At 44.9% G+C, this 14,475-nt stretch overlaps 1 protein-coding gene across 1 annotated transcript in view; it reads right to left on the bottom strand.

The window, feature by feature from the left end:
* sema6a (sema domain, transmembrane domain (TM), and cytoplasmic domain, (semaphorin) 6A) overlaps window positions 1-14,475 on the bottom strand; it is a 103,410-nt gene that overhangs the window by 13,955 nt on the left and 74,980 nt on the right. The window contains exons 13-18 of the mRNA XM_054610225.1: window positions 12,277-12,450; window positions 10,435-10,575; window positions 10,240-10,317; window positions 5,909-5,967; window positions 5,039-5,059; window positions 1,378-1,557 (exon numbers count right to left, since the gene is read on the bottom strand). Coding sequence (XP_054466200.1) covers window positions 1,378-1,557; window positions 5,039-5,059; window positions 5,909-5,967; window positions 10,240-10,317; window positions 10,435-10,575; window positions 12,277-12,450 — 653 coding nt within the window. The remainder of the gene's footprint in view (window positions 1-1,377; window positions 1,558-5,038; window positions 5,060-5,908; window positions 5,968-10,239; window positions 10,318-10,434; window positions 10,576-12,276; window positions 12,451-14,475) is intronic.

Below are 14,475 nucleotides of genomic sequence, written 5' to 3'. Positions count from 1 at the left end.
TGAGGCTGGAATATTATTACACCTGCTCAGGTAAAGGCAACAAGGGCAGCGACAGCATGTTGTGATGCTGGCTGTAGGCATGCTGTCTGAAGTCTCTGCCACCATTGTGCTTTCAGTTTCGACCCACTGCTTCCCCACTGCTTCCAGCTGACATTCACTGCCTCAGTTTATTCCATAGACCGGTGATGCCGGAGCGTTAGCCGTGACCAACTGAACCCCCGTATTGTAGTGCTTGTAAGGACGAGAGAATGTATAGATTTCGGCTAGCTCCGGTTTTGTGCCTCTCATGTATTGACGTTACATTCGAGTCGCATCACTTTTGTATGTATCTGATGCTACAAAAACATATATCTGGCTATACTAACCACTGTTCTGAGCACATTGTCTGTGTAATTTGACAACGTAATTTCCTGGCGACTTGGCTGCGCTGTGACTTTAATGTAATGTTAATAAAGGAGCAAATGCACAAACTGAGGCTGGTTTTGAGCATGAAAAGATCCACTGCAGCAAAGTCATTTTTACAGCAATTTCACTGACAAAATCTCTTAGCTCATTAGCTAGCTTAGTTTTTCTCTCTGTCCCTTTCTTCATACACAGTGTGTCTATAGAAAGCCCCTACTACGAATGAGTCACCATTATTAACAATCAATATGTCCTCAAGGCCATGGTGATGCTGCCTCTAATATCATGAAGTAATGTAGCAGGGACATGTTGCATTTTCTTTAATAGATCTATTTTATTAAGGGACAAAACATGACCTTTTATTTTTCTTACTTCCCCCCTTTCCGATGTGTGTCGTCCTACACTCGTCTCCTTCCCTTCTCTCCTTCTCCCTCTGTCTCATTTATCCTGCGACTCGTCCTTGAGGCGGTGCAGCATTAGGCAGGTTGTTAACACGGGAGAAAAAGGGCGTTCAATGTCATGTCACAGTGTCGCAAAGCATGACAGAGCCGGCGTCCGGGCCATCTTCTCAGGGAAATAAATACATCGTCGTTTTATTTCCTTTTTGAGAGTGTAATGGTGTGGATATTACATCTCCTGTGGGACATTACGGCCCGTGGATAATAAATCCATCCTGCCGAGTGTGCGTGTTTGTCCGTGTGTGCACACGTGGTGTCCTAACGAGCACCGAGTGTGTATGTGTCTGCATATGGGACGTAGGTGTGTTTGCATACGTTTATTTGGGGGGGCTTACGTGCACAGTGTGAGGCAATTTGTCCCCTGGAGAGAAAGCGATTCACCGTCTCCTCGTCAGCTGGAAGCAGGCAGGCAGCCGTAAATCTCAATTACACAAACCTCCCCCCCCCCCCACCCTCTCCCTTGCCACAGGTGACAATGGACCAAATTGACTGCTCGCTGTTGTGTTCCAAGGCTTACCATTGGCTTCGGGCTGAGTCTGAGAGGGCACGGCTACGTAGGGGTCCTCCCCTTTGTCTGAGCTCATGGGGGGGTCCTTCCGCTCCACCATGCGGCCCCGCCCCAGGGGGCCCTCTGCGGCCTCGGGCAGGGCCGGGGTGGGGAGTGAGAGGGTGCGGTGATGGTGGTGGTGATGGTGGCCTGCCGGACACAACACAGGTTAACCGACGCTCAAGGCAGACAGGGACAGGCTTCAGTGCATGTGAGCACAGGCCAGCAGGGAACACACACACACGCACACACACACACACACACACACACACAAATCTATTCCTCCTTTGAAGGGTACACACAGACACATAAGAACATCTGCTGGGTTGTGCAATGCAACAACGTGTTTCTCCCTGGTGACCCTTGGGTAACTCATTAGCGTGTGCGTGTGTGTGTGTGTGTGTGTGTGTGTGTGTGTGTGTGTGTGTGTGTGTGTGTGTGTGTGTGTGTGTTTCCAAGGATAGACGTGCCCTTTCTATTTTCTTTTTCTGTCACTCTGTACGTTCTCATTCTCCCTCCTTCTGTTCTGACTGACATGTCAGAGCTCTGTTGGGCCTGTCAGAGCGGAGCAGAGTACAATCACGTTGCTCCACCATCACCGTAGGGTGCCTACCTTTGATATGAAGGACAAGAGACAAAGTTTATTTCCATCGCTCCTGCCTCAAACTTTTTCTGCAGCTGTAGCGCGCTTCTAAGTCTGTTCACGCTCCTCTTCTTGTCAAGCGTTCTACTACTCTCATTCTAACTTTTCAATTATTCTTCAATTTAGCATGAAGTTTGTTTTAAAATTTAAACAAATGGGCAATATTTTTTTAATAATTTTCTAATTTCAGTTTCTCAACTGTTAAGATTTCCTGATTTCCTCGTCTCATGTTATATGTAATGGAAAATGGGTTTGTTTTGGACTACACATTTTTTTTTGACTAAATAATTAATTGAGAAAATAATAGGCAGATTCATCAATAATACAAGAATTATTGGAAACTTTCTCTTTTATCCCTCCTTTTCTAGTCTTTGTTGTCTCCTACCTGTCCACTTCCATCCTCTCCTCTTATTTCCCCATGTACACCCATTTTTCTATGTTTTAAACCAAATATTTCCCAAACGTTTTGTATCGGCTGGTGATCTTTAATTAGCAAGGCCATCAGCAGCAAAGCTAGATCAATCATGAGAAATGTGTCGTTAACAGTTAATGAATTTTCTCTGATTTGGCTCCTCCCTGTAATTAAATTCCTTAATGGCTAAACGAACTGCTGGCCAACAGTTGAAGAGGGTATCATAACACAGCCGGGACATTACACCAATGATGAGACTGTAACAAGAATAGCACATGCAGGATGTCTCTCAATGTGCTCTAACACCTTAGAGTGACAATTGGAACAAAGTGCCCTTTCATCTGTGGGTGATGGATCATACTTATCTCTTCCCCGTCAAACAATCTGTGTTTTCCTGCAGCCGCTCGTCCCCCTCTTTTTTTTTGTCTCATTTTCTTTCATAAGCAGAGTTTGTGCATATGCTTTGTCTGACTGTATATTTTTGAACCATGCTAATCACATTACCATCCCACTCGCTAACACTTAAGCCACCCCATACAGTTTTGCACAAGCTACATATTGTATTTACCATGTTATTTAAAAAAAAAAATCCACCCTAGATGAAGACTGACAACACTTTTATCATCAGCCTCTGTGGAGCTCTCCCCACGGAGGAGGTGACAGCAATATGTGTGTGTGTTTGTGTGTTTGTGTGTGTGTGTGTGTGTGTGTGTGTGTGTGTGTGTGTGTGTGTGTGTGTGTGTGTGTGTGTGTGTGTGTGTGTGTGTGTGCAGATGTACGAGTGCCTTTTCAATATGTGTTTATGCTGTTTGAAGAGGGGAGGAGCATTTCACAGGGGCTAACGTCGGTGATGCTGCTGGTAGACTACGCACGACACCACCCGGAGCCTCCTCCTCCTCCGTGTGGCACGGCAATCATTAAAATGATTTATTTAACTATTGGCCCAAGGCTGAGAGATTAGTGTGACAGGCCTATTTTATAATTCATTCCCCCACCGCCAGGGGAAGTGCAATTCAGGCAGATGACACACATAGAGAGAGAGCTCGGAGCCTCAGAGCTCCTCCGCGGATCAGGGAGAAAAAATAAACTGCCGACGGATGCACATCCCTCTCTTTCTACAGATTAAAAGAGAGGCGAGGGTGTCTAGTTGGGAGTGTAGCAGAGGAGGATGAAGAGGGGGCATTTACTTATCTTCAAATCCATATCAACCTCCGACAGATAGACGGAGGGGCTTGGATAATTGTGAAGACTTTGTTTGGGGTGTTGTAAACTGGGTGTGTGTGTGTGTGTGTGTGTGTGTGTGTGTGTGTGTGTGTGTGTGTGTGTGTGTGTGTGTGTGTGTGTGTGTGTGTGTGTGTGTGTGTGTGTGTGTGTGTGTGTGTGTTTGTTTTTGTGTGTGCCTGGAAACACATACAGCCAAGCCTGTGGGAGCATATTCAGCACTATAGGGGTGCACACCAACACAGTTGCCTTTTTCTGACCCTGGATCTCCAAAAGGAGGAGCACAGTGGGGGTACAGCCACAGGGGTGAGAGAGAGAGAGAGAGAGAGAGAGAGAGAGAGAGAGAGAGAGAGAGAGAGAGAGAGAGAGAGCTGAGCTTTCTGGAACGACTTTAAAATATCTATTCTTGTCATTCTGTATGGATCTGACTGTTTGATCTGGAAGCTGCGAGGTATGGGTGTGTGTATGAGAGAGAGAGATTGACTGAAAACCATAGAAATAAGGTGGATGTGTGGGTGCTCTGGATAAGACCGACTGGCTCCGCTTCAGGCTAATCACATCTGTTTGTTATCCTTTAAATCGACTGGAGTGATGAACACGTCATCAATGTGATTGTGATATTGCGGTGTGTGATTAGGGGAGTATTTGCTGGAACAGAAAAATGTGTGTCTGTGCATGTTTGCATTAGCCTTTTTTTAGAGCGGGGAGTCGGTGCCAGCTGCACATGCTCGATGGCAGTTGGCAGAAACGCATCAGATCTTTCCCAACTCTAAACAGGCCAGTCTAATCTCCCACTCCCTCTGTTCACACATGTCCTGCTTAATGTGCACACTGAGGCATTTCTGCACCATCAAAGTCTTAAACCACCAACAACCAGATCCATCCAATTAGAAGCAAAGGTCAGGGCTAATCGATGATGTTGCCAAGGGGGCAAAGGAGAGTTGGAACAATTAAGGAAGGGGAGGAGGTATAATAGAATCTAAATGTGGGTAGAATCAGCATTAAAGGTTTTTCATCTCTAATTTCTAATTCTACGTCCTTTATCCAGAAACTCAAAAGGGGCTGGAGGAGGGGAAACCCTATGAGAAGTTAAATGCACTGACCGTGCTTCGTTTCATTACCTTCGTAACTGGAGGGAATGTCTATGAAAAAGAAGGAACGAAATGAATTCAGTTAAAAGCTTGAGTCATTAATAACCCGTCTTTACACGTGTGGGAGGAGTTTTCATTTCCCTGAGAGGGGATGATTGATTGACTAGATGAAGGGGTGTGGTCGGAGCTAAAGAGTCGGGGGACATGAAACGCAGCTCCTGTCTTTTATTTGATTGCCTCTACAGTAAAATGTGGAATACTTACCGTTCAGCGCCACAAAGGTGTCTGGAAGAAGGAGAAAAGAAATGAGGGGAAACTTGTTATTACTGGCAGTAAAAGAGAGGCTTATGCTTTAACATGATCAAAAGCCATGACTTCTAAAGTAATTCAGAATCGACTGGCTGCTCGATATTCTCCTAACTTTAAATCAGAGGTGATCTATAGCCTCTACAGCTAATGAAGGTTCAACATTATGGCTTCCCTTGACTAAACACACTGATGAAATTGAAGGGAAAATGCGCTGCCTACATTAACTCTGAGTAAACATTCGAAATTGAGATGAAATGGACTAAGATGAGCGATTTGAGGTTAAATTGTTCTGAAGTTTCTCTTGCAAAGTGAGCAGCTCAGTATAAAATCAACAGAGTATCACATTTGACAAATCCAAACCGTTATTCTGGACATGAATAGATCAAATATACATTGAGTAAAAGAGGCCTTTCAAGACTTTTGAGGCTGACTTGTGTTTCGAAACTGACGGCTCACAAGTCAGATCCCAGTGCCCTGTGTGTCCCTGAATGTTTGTGTTGTTATTTTTGTAGCCAATTGCAAAAAGGGAATCCAGTCTTGTGCCCAAGTGGACACAACACTCTATTGACCGGGGGACCAGAGAGACAGTGGGGGGAGGACAGAAGAGGACGAGAGTCGAAAGGGACAGATGGATGGAAGAGGCTGAAAGAGAGGATTGTGAGGGCGGAACAGACGGGGGAGAGCAAGGTGACAGCAGCGAAGAAGGAAAACGCAGGGCCGAGAGAAGAGGAAGACTGAGTTAACAGAGAAGAGAGGAATGGTGGTGGTGGTGGTGGGGGGTGTAGAATAGAGGAGGAAAGATAAGAGTGAAGAGGGCCTGCTTACTTTGGCAGTCTCCCAGGCCATCTGTGTTACCATGCTCCACGTCCTGCTCAAAGGCTGATCTGCGGGGAACAGAGACATCATGGTCAGCGGAGGAAAACAGGCCAGGCCATGCAGGCTGGCCACACCTAACAAAGTAACAAAGCTATAGGAAAGCTCACTACAAAAGCAGCCCCAAAGACAGCGTACCCTATGCTAGCACACAATGTGGGCTACAGAAAGCCCTGTACTGGAACAGAATCAAAGAACACCTTGCAGGTGCCCTGGAGGCCTAAAATCAGTGGTTATGAGGAATGCTGGCAGGCTAGTAAATCCATAGTTGGCAAGACTCATTGCCAGAAGTGATCATATAAATAGATTTATGTTTTATTTGACTGTAGGAAGAACTGTCATCTTATGTTGTTAAGTTTAAGAGATGGTTCGAAACATGCTTATTCACGTTCTCGCTGGGAGTTAAATGATATTCATACCATTTATGTGTCAGTACGATAAATATAAAACTACCGCCAGCAGCCGGTTAGCTTAGCCCAGCACAAAGACTGGAAACAGCTAGCCTGGCTCTGTCCAAAGGTTACACAATCCACCTACAGCACCTCTGAAGATCATTAACCAACACATCTTATTTTGTTTGTTTAACCCGTACAAAAAACAAAAGTGTAAAAAGGCATTAAGTGCTGGACTATTACTTGACTCTGAGCAGTTGCCAGGCAACCAGCAACAACTCAAACAAGGTCCTGGCCAAGAAATCTTAAAAAAACAAATAACAAACATGTAAATAGAAACAAACAAGATATAAGGTATTAATTAGTGACGCTGCTAGGAAAATTTTGGACAGAGCCAGGCTAGCTGTTTTCCCCTGTTGTCAGTCTTTATGCTAAGCTAAGCTAACGTGCTGCTGGTTCCTGCTTCATATTTACCGCGCATGACATGAGTGGTAAATATGAGTGGTATTGATTCCCCAAATTGTTGAAATCCTGCTCTACATAAAAAAATGTGGTGTACATTTACAAAAAAATAAAAAAAAAATCATATTCTTGCTCCTATTTCTCAACATCTGACATTATCTGGGTTCAGTAGAGATATGAAGCTGTAGTGCCAATCACATGGGCGAAGGCCAGGGCAGCGATGGGTAACCATGCTTGGGGGGGCCATCATATGACACGGAGGGAGAGAAAGAGCGGGCTGAGTGTTTCTGAGATGTTATTTTCTGATGCAATCTGCACAGAGACCTGTTTTCTTCCTGAAAGACCACCAAGCAGGCAGTAAGGAGATCTGTGAAACAGAGCGGACCAACTGTCAACCAGGATCACAGTCACGCATGACAGCTTTTCACAGTCCTCCTCAGCTCCCCCCCTCCCCTTTGCTAGTCCTCCTCCTCCTCCTGCCAGTCCACCCGCCTCTCATCTTCCTCACCCTCCACTGGTCACAATTATAGCATGAAGAAGAATGACTTTCCAAAACAGCCTCACCCACCCCTTATCCCCTGATCAGACTTGAAAGCGTGAACCTGAAAACAAGGACATGGAGAGTTTAGGAGGAAAAGTACAATTTAATTCTGTTCTCAAACCCTTCATGTATATTCATGTGTTTGAGATGATTGAAAAATGTAAAGCATTCATTTACTATTCATCTTTCCATCCAGTTTCAAGGCACCTTAATTGGGACAGAGATGGTAAATTTCACCCTCTTGATAACAAATAACCCTTCAAAAGCATCCACAATAACAGCCACACAAACAACAACAACAGCTTCCTCTTTTGATATCTGGGGGTACGTTTAATCTGCTTATCTGATATGCTTATCATCATAATCACAAAGCACGCTGAGTTGCACAATTAGACCTTCCAAGCACTCCTGGTATCTGCCGGATTTTCCTCGCACCCCCCGCCCCTTCCATGAAATGTTGTTTGGCCTCTTTGCCACAAACACTGGCAACCTCGTGGTCATGGTTTCCTTGGTTGTTTAATAATGTTACAGACTCTGGTGAGACATTGTTGAGATGAAGACTACAAGGTTTTAAATCCCATCGGTCTCGAGATGAATTAACAATGAGTAGTCGCACTACAGACGCAGGGTCTGAGCCCTACTTGGCACATGTGGAAGTGAGAGAACTATAGTATGAACTCTTAGTTAAAGGTTTCACGTCCCGTTGCAGCTGCATTATAGCAACAGAAGTGCAATGTGTTTGAATGTGACACTACAGGCGGTTCAGCTCAGGGTTAAGGTCCCACTGCAACCGCATGATGCATATTTAAACCAGATTCAAACTGCACCGTACATAACTGGAGGCGGCCGAGGGACACATTTTATATCGTCTTGCAGGTCTGGCCTAAAATCATTAATTATTCATATCAGAAGTGAATGGGCGAAGAAGGAACTAATACACTATACGTATAGTCTAAAGAATAACTAATGCTTCCTCTAAGTCGCCCGTTCTTTTGGATTGAAGAAAGAATACTTGCCGTAAACTCAGACTTTACTCAGTATATGTGTGCAGTTTTAATCAGTGTAAGAGACCCCAGCCCTGATCCAGGAACAGTCAGGGCCGGTGGCTGTGACAATGGCTTGAATAATTAACTAATGATTTTAAATATGCTGATATGTTGTCAGTGAAACACACTTGTTTACCTAGTTTACATAATGACAACGACACACAATCATATGGGGTAATATGCATGAGCGCGGGCCGCGGGGGGGCTTAGGACCATATTGCAGGAGACCAGAATGTGATCTGTATATGGGCAGTAGGTATGAGAGGCATAACTCCACATGAGAACGCTGGCATGCTCGCGCCGAGGCCAGATGGAAGAAGGGGAAGAGGGGAGGCGAGCAGGAGGGAAAGAATATGTCAGAGGAAAGATAGAAGAAGAAGAAGAAAGATGGATAAAAATAGACACACAGACAGGGATGGGCAGGTAAGAAGATAGATGGGCTGCTGGTTAGGCAGACAAATAGAGGAACACGCAAGGAAACAGGAAGAGGTGCTGATTTTAATGAGGAAAAGAAAGAGTAAAGGCTGAAGTAAAGAAAGGTTAGTCTGTTTGTGTGAGAAAACCTTGTTATTTAACACCGAAATGCCTCTGACTCTCCTCCCTCGTTTTATCCCTCCTGTGCAGCCTGGCAAATGAATAGCTCACCACGGACCAACAGATCCTACCGGGCCTAATCCCCCCACCCCCCTCACTTAGAAATATTGTACAGTAGAGGAGAGAGGTCATTTGCCCTTTTAATGCCTGTGTCGGCTTCAGCTCCAAAGTGGAAACTCAATCAGTCCACTGCAGCTTTACGGAATAATAATGGGATAGCTCTCCGTGTGTGTTTTTGCGAGGACAAGTTTTGTGTGTACTTGTGGGTACGTGTGTCTTTGGCGTATTGGCGTGCCAGACCAATCATTTCACAGAAGGGAGGGGGGCAAATTCATTCAACGTCAAATAGCCACAGGAGCACTGGTCCTTTTGTTATGACTTCATCTGTAAAATGTTTTTTCCCACCACAAAACTCCATATGCTGTTTGTTCAGAAAGCATAATCTGGTTCTGTGTCATAACTACAGCCACAAATTATAGTTACCGCGACCATGCCGCTTTCCCCAGCCCTGCGTACCCAACCCCGAACTTGGGGCAAACAACACTTTCCTTCCATTCATCCTTCCAATAGCCCTTTCAGCTGGAGGAAATTGCACTTACACACCATAAAATTAGAAAGATCACAGGCACGACAAATCGGGAGAGCAATGCCACCGGGCGTGAAAGAGAAGGCGGGGTACTGTTTTTAAAAGTTGTTTGCAAAACACACATGTGTGTCAGGCTTTTAATAAAATCACCAGCATCAGTAATTGACCCTTTGCTAAGCCCCACCCCCCGCTGCTACTCCATCACGCTGTCAGAGCTACCATGGAGCCCACACTGCCACTAACCACACTCTGAATAAATGTTTTTTTTGAAAGACAATTTTAGAGAGAAGCAGAAGTAAGGGCCTACACTATTGGTTTGAAAGATATATCCAAGATGCAAACTGATTCAGCAGCGATAAAAGATTAAAAAGATAGAAGCTAAAAAAGTATTTTTCTATACTGTACATTCCTGTGTGATCATTATCTCATGATGAAATCCTCAATGTTCTTAAATATAGAAGCAATAGTTTCTCCTTGGCAATGCAACAACACTACAGCTTAATGATCAGGCCCACTTTTTTAATTACTTCAACTTTCTTTTTGTGGAAGAAAACTGCATCATTCATTGTATTATTCACACTTGTGCTTTGTGACCTGTCACAGTATCTTTATCCTTAAAAGAAGCCTATACAGTGAATGCAATTATCTAACATGTTACTTACTTTGCGTTATCGACCACCTGTTTGCAGGCTCCTTCTGACACCCAGCCACAGTACGGGTCTCTGGCGGCTATACAGGACCTGGGTGAGACACACACACACACACACACACACACACACACACACAATCAGCCTCTCATCATATTGTAAACTGGAGTTTGTTAAAAGAAAGCTTTCATGTGCAAACATCAAACTCACTTCTTGCATCTCCCGTGTCTTTCACAGCGAGACAGCGGCACTTTAACCACACAGGAGGTGAAAGCGACCCACAAAGCGTGACTCTTGCTGTCGATCTGCATGCCGATAATGCGCTTGTCATCCACGCCGTCTATGCTGCACCTAGGAGACGGAGGACAGGATGGAACATGGGTTATTCTGACTTTCCTCCAACTATTTGGTTATCTAGGGACAAAGTCTTGTAAAAAAAAAATATGAAAGTAGGCGCGGAGAGATGTGAGGGGCCATAAAATGAGATTTAACAGTTCATTTAAAGGGATAAATAAAAAGAGGAAGATTAAGATGTGGCAATGAGACAAACCGCGAGGTCAGGGAGAAAAGAGATAAAGCTGGACTCCAGAACACGGGGGTCAGCAACAGAGTGGGAGATAAACAGAGATAAAGAAAAGGGGTGATACAGATACAACAGATAAACAGACAGATGGGCACTGTGAGCAGTCAGCAATAACTCTGCACTTAACTGTAAAACCCACTAACACCATTCCTCCTCCTCCTCCTCCTCACCACTCCACCACTCCACCATTCCTCCATCCCTGCTAGTCTTCTTTTGTCTGCTCGCCCCCTAGGAGCACACACTCTAATCCCTCTGGGCGTGTCGAGCTTTTCTATCCCTTCTCTCCATCCATTCCCTCTCTCCATCCCGCCATCCAGCTCCTGGGATTTAATCTCCCCTTCGCCGTGCTCTGGTCCCGCATTAACGCTCTCAATTAGAGCTTTAGAGTCCATATACACCGGGTAATGCACGACAATCGGGGCCAGGCAGGCAGGCGGGCAGGCGGGGAAAGTCACTTACTGTACGAGACTAAAGCCAGATGGCCGCCGGCCGACGAATGCTCGGCCCCCGGCTATAGAGACAGAAGAGGAGATACAGGGAGGAGGCAAGAAGGAGACACAGCGACGGGAGAGGAGAGAGGGCAGGGCCTGCCCTTCATCCCCTCCATACGGCTCGTCACATGGCCGCAGCATGTCGGGTAACAAACAGTGGTAACCTTGAAAGCCCTCCTGTCAAGTTCTCGCTCTCCTTCCCCTCTTCTCCTTCTCCTGAGCTGTCTAACACAATAACATATCCTCCGCTGCCCTTCTTTCCGTCTCTCTTCTACTGGGCCTCTCTACTCTGTTCTTCTTTACCTCCTCCGCTTGTGCCGGCAGTCGTTCCCCCCTTCATCCATTACCCCTCAACTAAATATTTGCTTTGGCAAGGGTCACACATTGGCAGATTTTTCCCTTATTCACTTCTACTCTAAGTACACGACAATGCTTAACTCGCCCGCCCCACCATGCCCAGCTCACACTCGCTCGTGATCCCCAACACGCAACAACAGACGCCTAACATATTAGCCAGAGATCCCAGGCTGGCTCTGAAGACAAACACAGACCTCTCTGTGTGTGTGCGTTTCCTTTAATCAGACAAACGTTTTTGGAGGAGCTGGGCTCCGCTGAGGTCGGGAACCGCAGCGCTGCGTTATCCAGGGCCTTAGGGTCTACGTCTTTAATTTAGTCGCTGTGGTTGGGCAGAGTGTAACCTGATAAAACTCTTTTAAATGATAGAGTAGCCATCTGGCTTGCTGGCCTCACTACACAGCTTGGGTCAGGGGGAGCTGACTGGTACTGATGGAGCTGGTGGGTTGGCGGGTTTGGCCAAGTCTAGAGATGGTTGGAAACAAAATCACACACTCTAAAACACACACATATGCCATAGCCGACCTTCCTTTGTTTGTAGCAACTGTATCCATGTGCTCCCTCTATTTATAACCATGTCTCTCACACACGCACACATATACATGTAGACCCAGGGCAACGTACTTGTCAGGGTTGTAGACGTTGAGCTCCTCCAGAAACACGCTATCGTTTAGGAAGCCACTGTTCATGGTGGCCAGGAACTTGACAATGATGCCTTTCTCAGACCCCAAGAAGACCACGGTGTGGTTCCTATAGGGGCCCGCTTCATTGTCCACCACGATGCGCGTCAGACGATACCTGGGAGAAGAAATAACAAGTGAGCTAAATCAGCCAGCCAACAAATCAGTCATTTGATGAAGAACACAAGCCAGGACCGAATATTTATGATATGAACTCCATCAGCAGCATGGCGCTCTTTCTTCTGAACCATATTCAACAACTTGTGACATTAAATTTGCATCCCTAAAAACATACTTGAGACTGAAAGAAAAAAAAAAATAAAACAAAAAAAAGATGCCCTAATAATAATTATATAATCAATCAATCAATCAATCAATCAATCAATCAATCAATCAATCAATCAATCAATCAATCAATCAATCAATCAATCAATCAATCAATCTGCCTTCCGTCATTCACGTCAGATGTCTAAAAGAGAAAAAGGATCAGCGGGAGATTACACGGCCTTAATAATCTCATTAATTGATTTTTGTTTCATTAGAAACTCAATCACATTGCCATAGGGAATGTCAGGTCTTCCTACGAGACAAACATAACAAAAGCAACAGACAATGGTTGTGAGCGCTACTTTATTTTCTAAGTGACAGCTGCTGATTCTGAACCAGGTGTGTGAAACTCAATTTCAATTTCATCATTCGTAAAAAAAACAAAAACTAAAATAACATAGCAAGCAGGTTCAAGTTAACAAATTAGACACCTGCCAGTCAGCGTGCTCTGGATCGGAGCCCTGTTGCGCTCACGGGTGTTATTTGTGATCAGATAACAAGAGCAGGTTTCAGGAAATACCTCTTGAGGCTATTTCCGTTTACCATCTGATTTCATTGCATCCCAGATGCCAGATTCTATCCCTAGATTAGTTCTTAGTATCTACACATAAGTGTGTTTCATGCAAACACATGTGTTGGTGATTTTTTAACTGGAAGAGATGGGATTTAAAGAACAAAGATGAGAGCTTATCTTGAAATCTAGGAAGTCCACTGTCACCCTCATTAACGGTTTACTGACTCTTTGTGAAAATGGGTGAAAGGTTCGAGAATTTATTTTGGATAAGATGAGTGTAAATTTATCTTCACTGGAGAGTGCCGTTTACACCATTAGCCCATTAAAACAACACAGCACATCCTCTTATCCCTTCTCCCCCTCCGTTCTCTTGACATATCCCTTAAAAAACGCTCCGTGTCACCGGCTTCATCCAATCAAATATAACAGCAATCTGAAGGTCTGTTGTGGTCTGGATCTATTCAAGCATAACAGAAGCTCCAAGGACTGTGTCAATGGGATTTGATCTCAGCGAAAATAATACAATCTGAGGACTGAGTCGTTCACCGTTGTTCCTATTCAGGATAATGAAAATCTCAAGAGTGTATCCCCCCTTCTCCAGTTGATTCACTGTGCCCAGCCAGCTGAGGCCTCAAACCGCCGCACAACGAGTCTCAGGACAGAAAAGCTTTTTCAAATTTGCAGCAAGAGCTCTTGCCGGATATTGGGGTGTCCTCTCCAGGGCGTAACAAGGATCAAACCATTTTACTGATTTTTGTTTCCAGTTGACTTCAGCTCAAGAATAGTATTACAGTACATTGAGAGCATGACAGATATACATTGTAAAAAAGGCCTCACCCCTGAGCCTACATGAGGCTTCTGGAGCTTACATAATGCTTTTAACTACTGCCTCTGAAGGGCACATGAGACTCCGCTCGCTGCGGTGTCATCTCAAATCAAATGAAATCATCCGACTGCTGATTATGTAAAGACAGATACAATGTGTTATTCATATTACGCTTGTATGATACGGCACACTAATGAACAGCAAGAGTTGTAGGGATAACCTTGATGAAAGCCGTTCGTATTCTGACTACCGCCAGCACCGTATGTAGGTCAGACCTCAGCGAAGCAGCAGCAAGATGTGATACGATGCAGATCATTTGTGAAAACCTGTGAAGAATTCCTCATGTAGCTCGTCTTTAAAGTGAGGTTAAGGCCGCCGAAGCCTGTCAAGAAGTCCTGACCTAAAATCTCAAAACAGCTGAAATTCAAAAGCTGGTCCAAATTAAAAGTCACCAGTTACCAAATGCTCTGTCAGCT

Source organism: Anoplopoma fimbria, chromosome 13 (genome assembly GCF_027596085.1).
Source record: "Anoplopoma fimbria isolate UVic2021 breed Golden Eagle Sablefish chromosome 13, Afim_UVic_2022, whole genome shotgun sequence".
Classification (NCBI taxonomy): domain Eukaryota; kingdom Metazoa; phylum Chordata; class Actinopteri; order Perciformes; family Anoplopomatidae; genus Anoplopoma; species Anoplopoma fimbria.
This window is presented reverse-complemented; position numbering and strand designations above follow the sequence as displayed.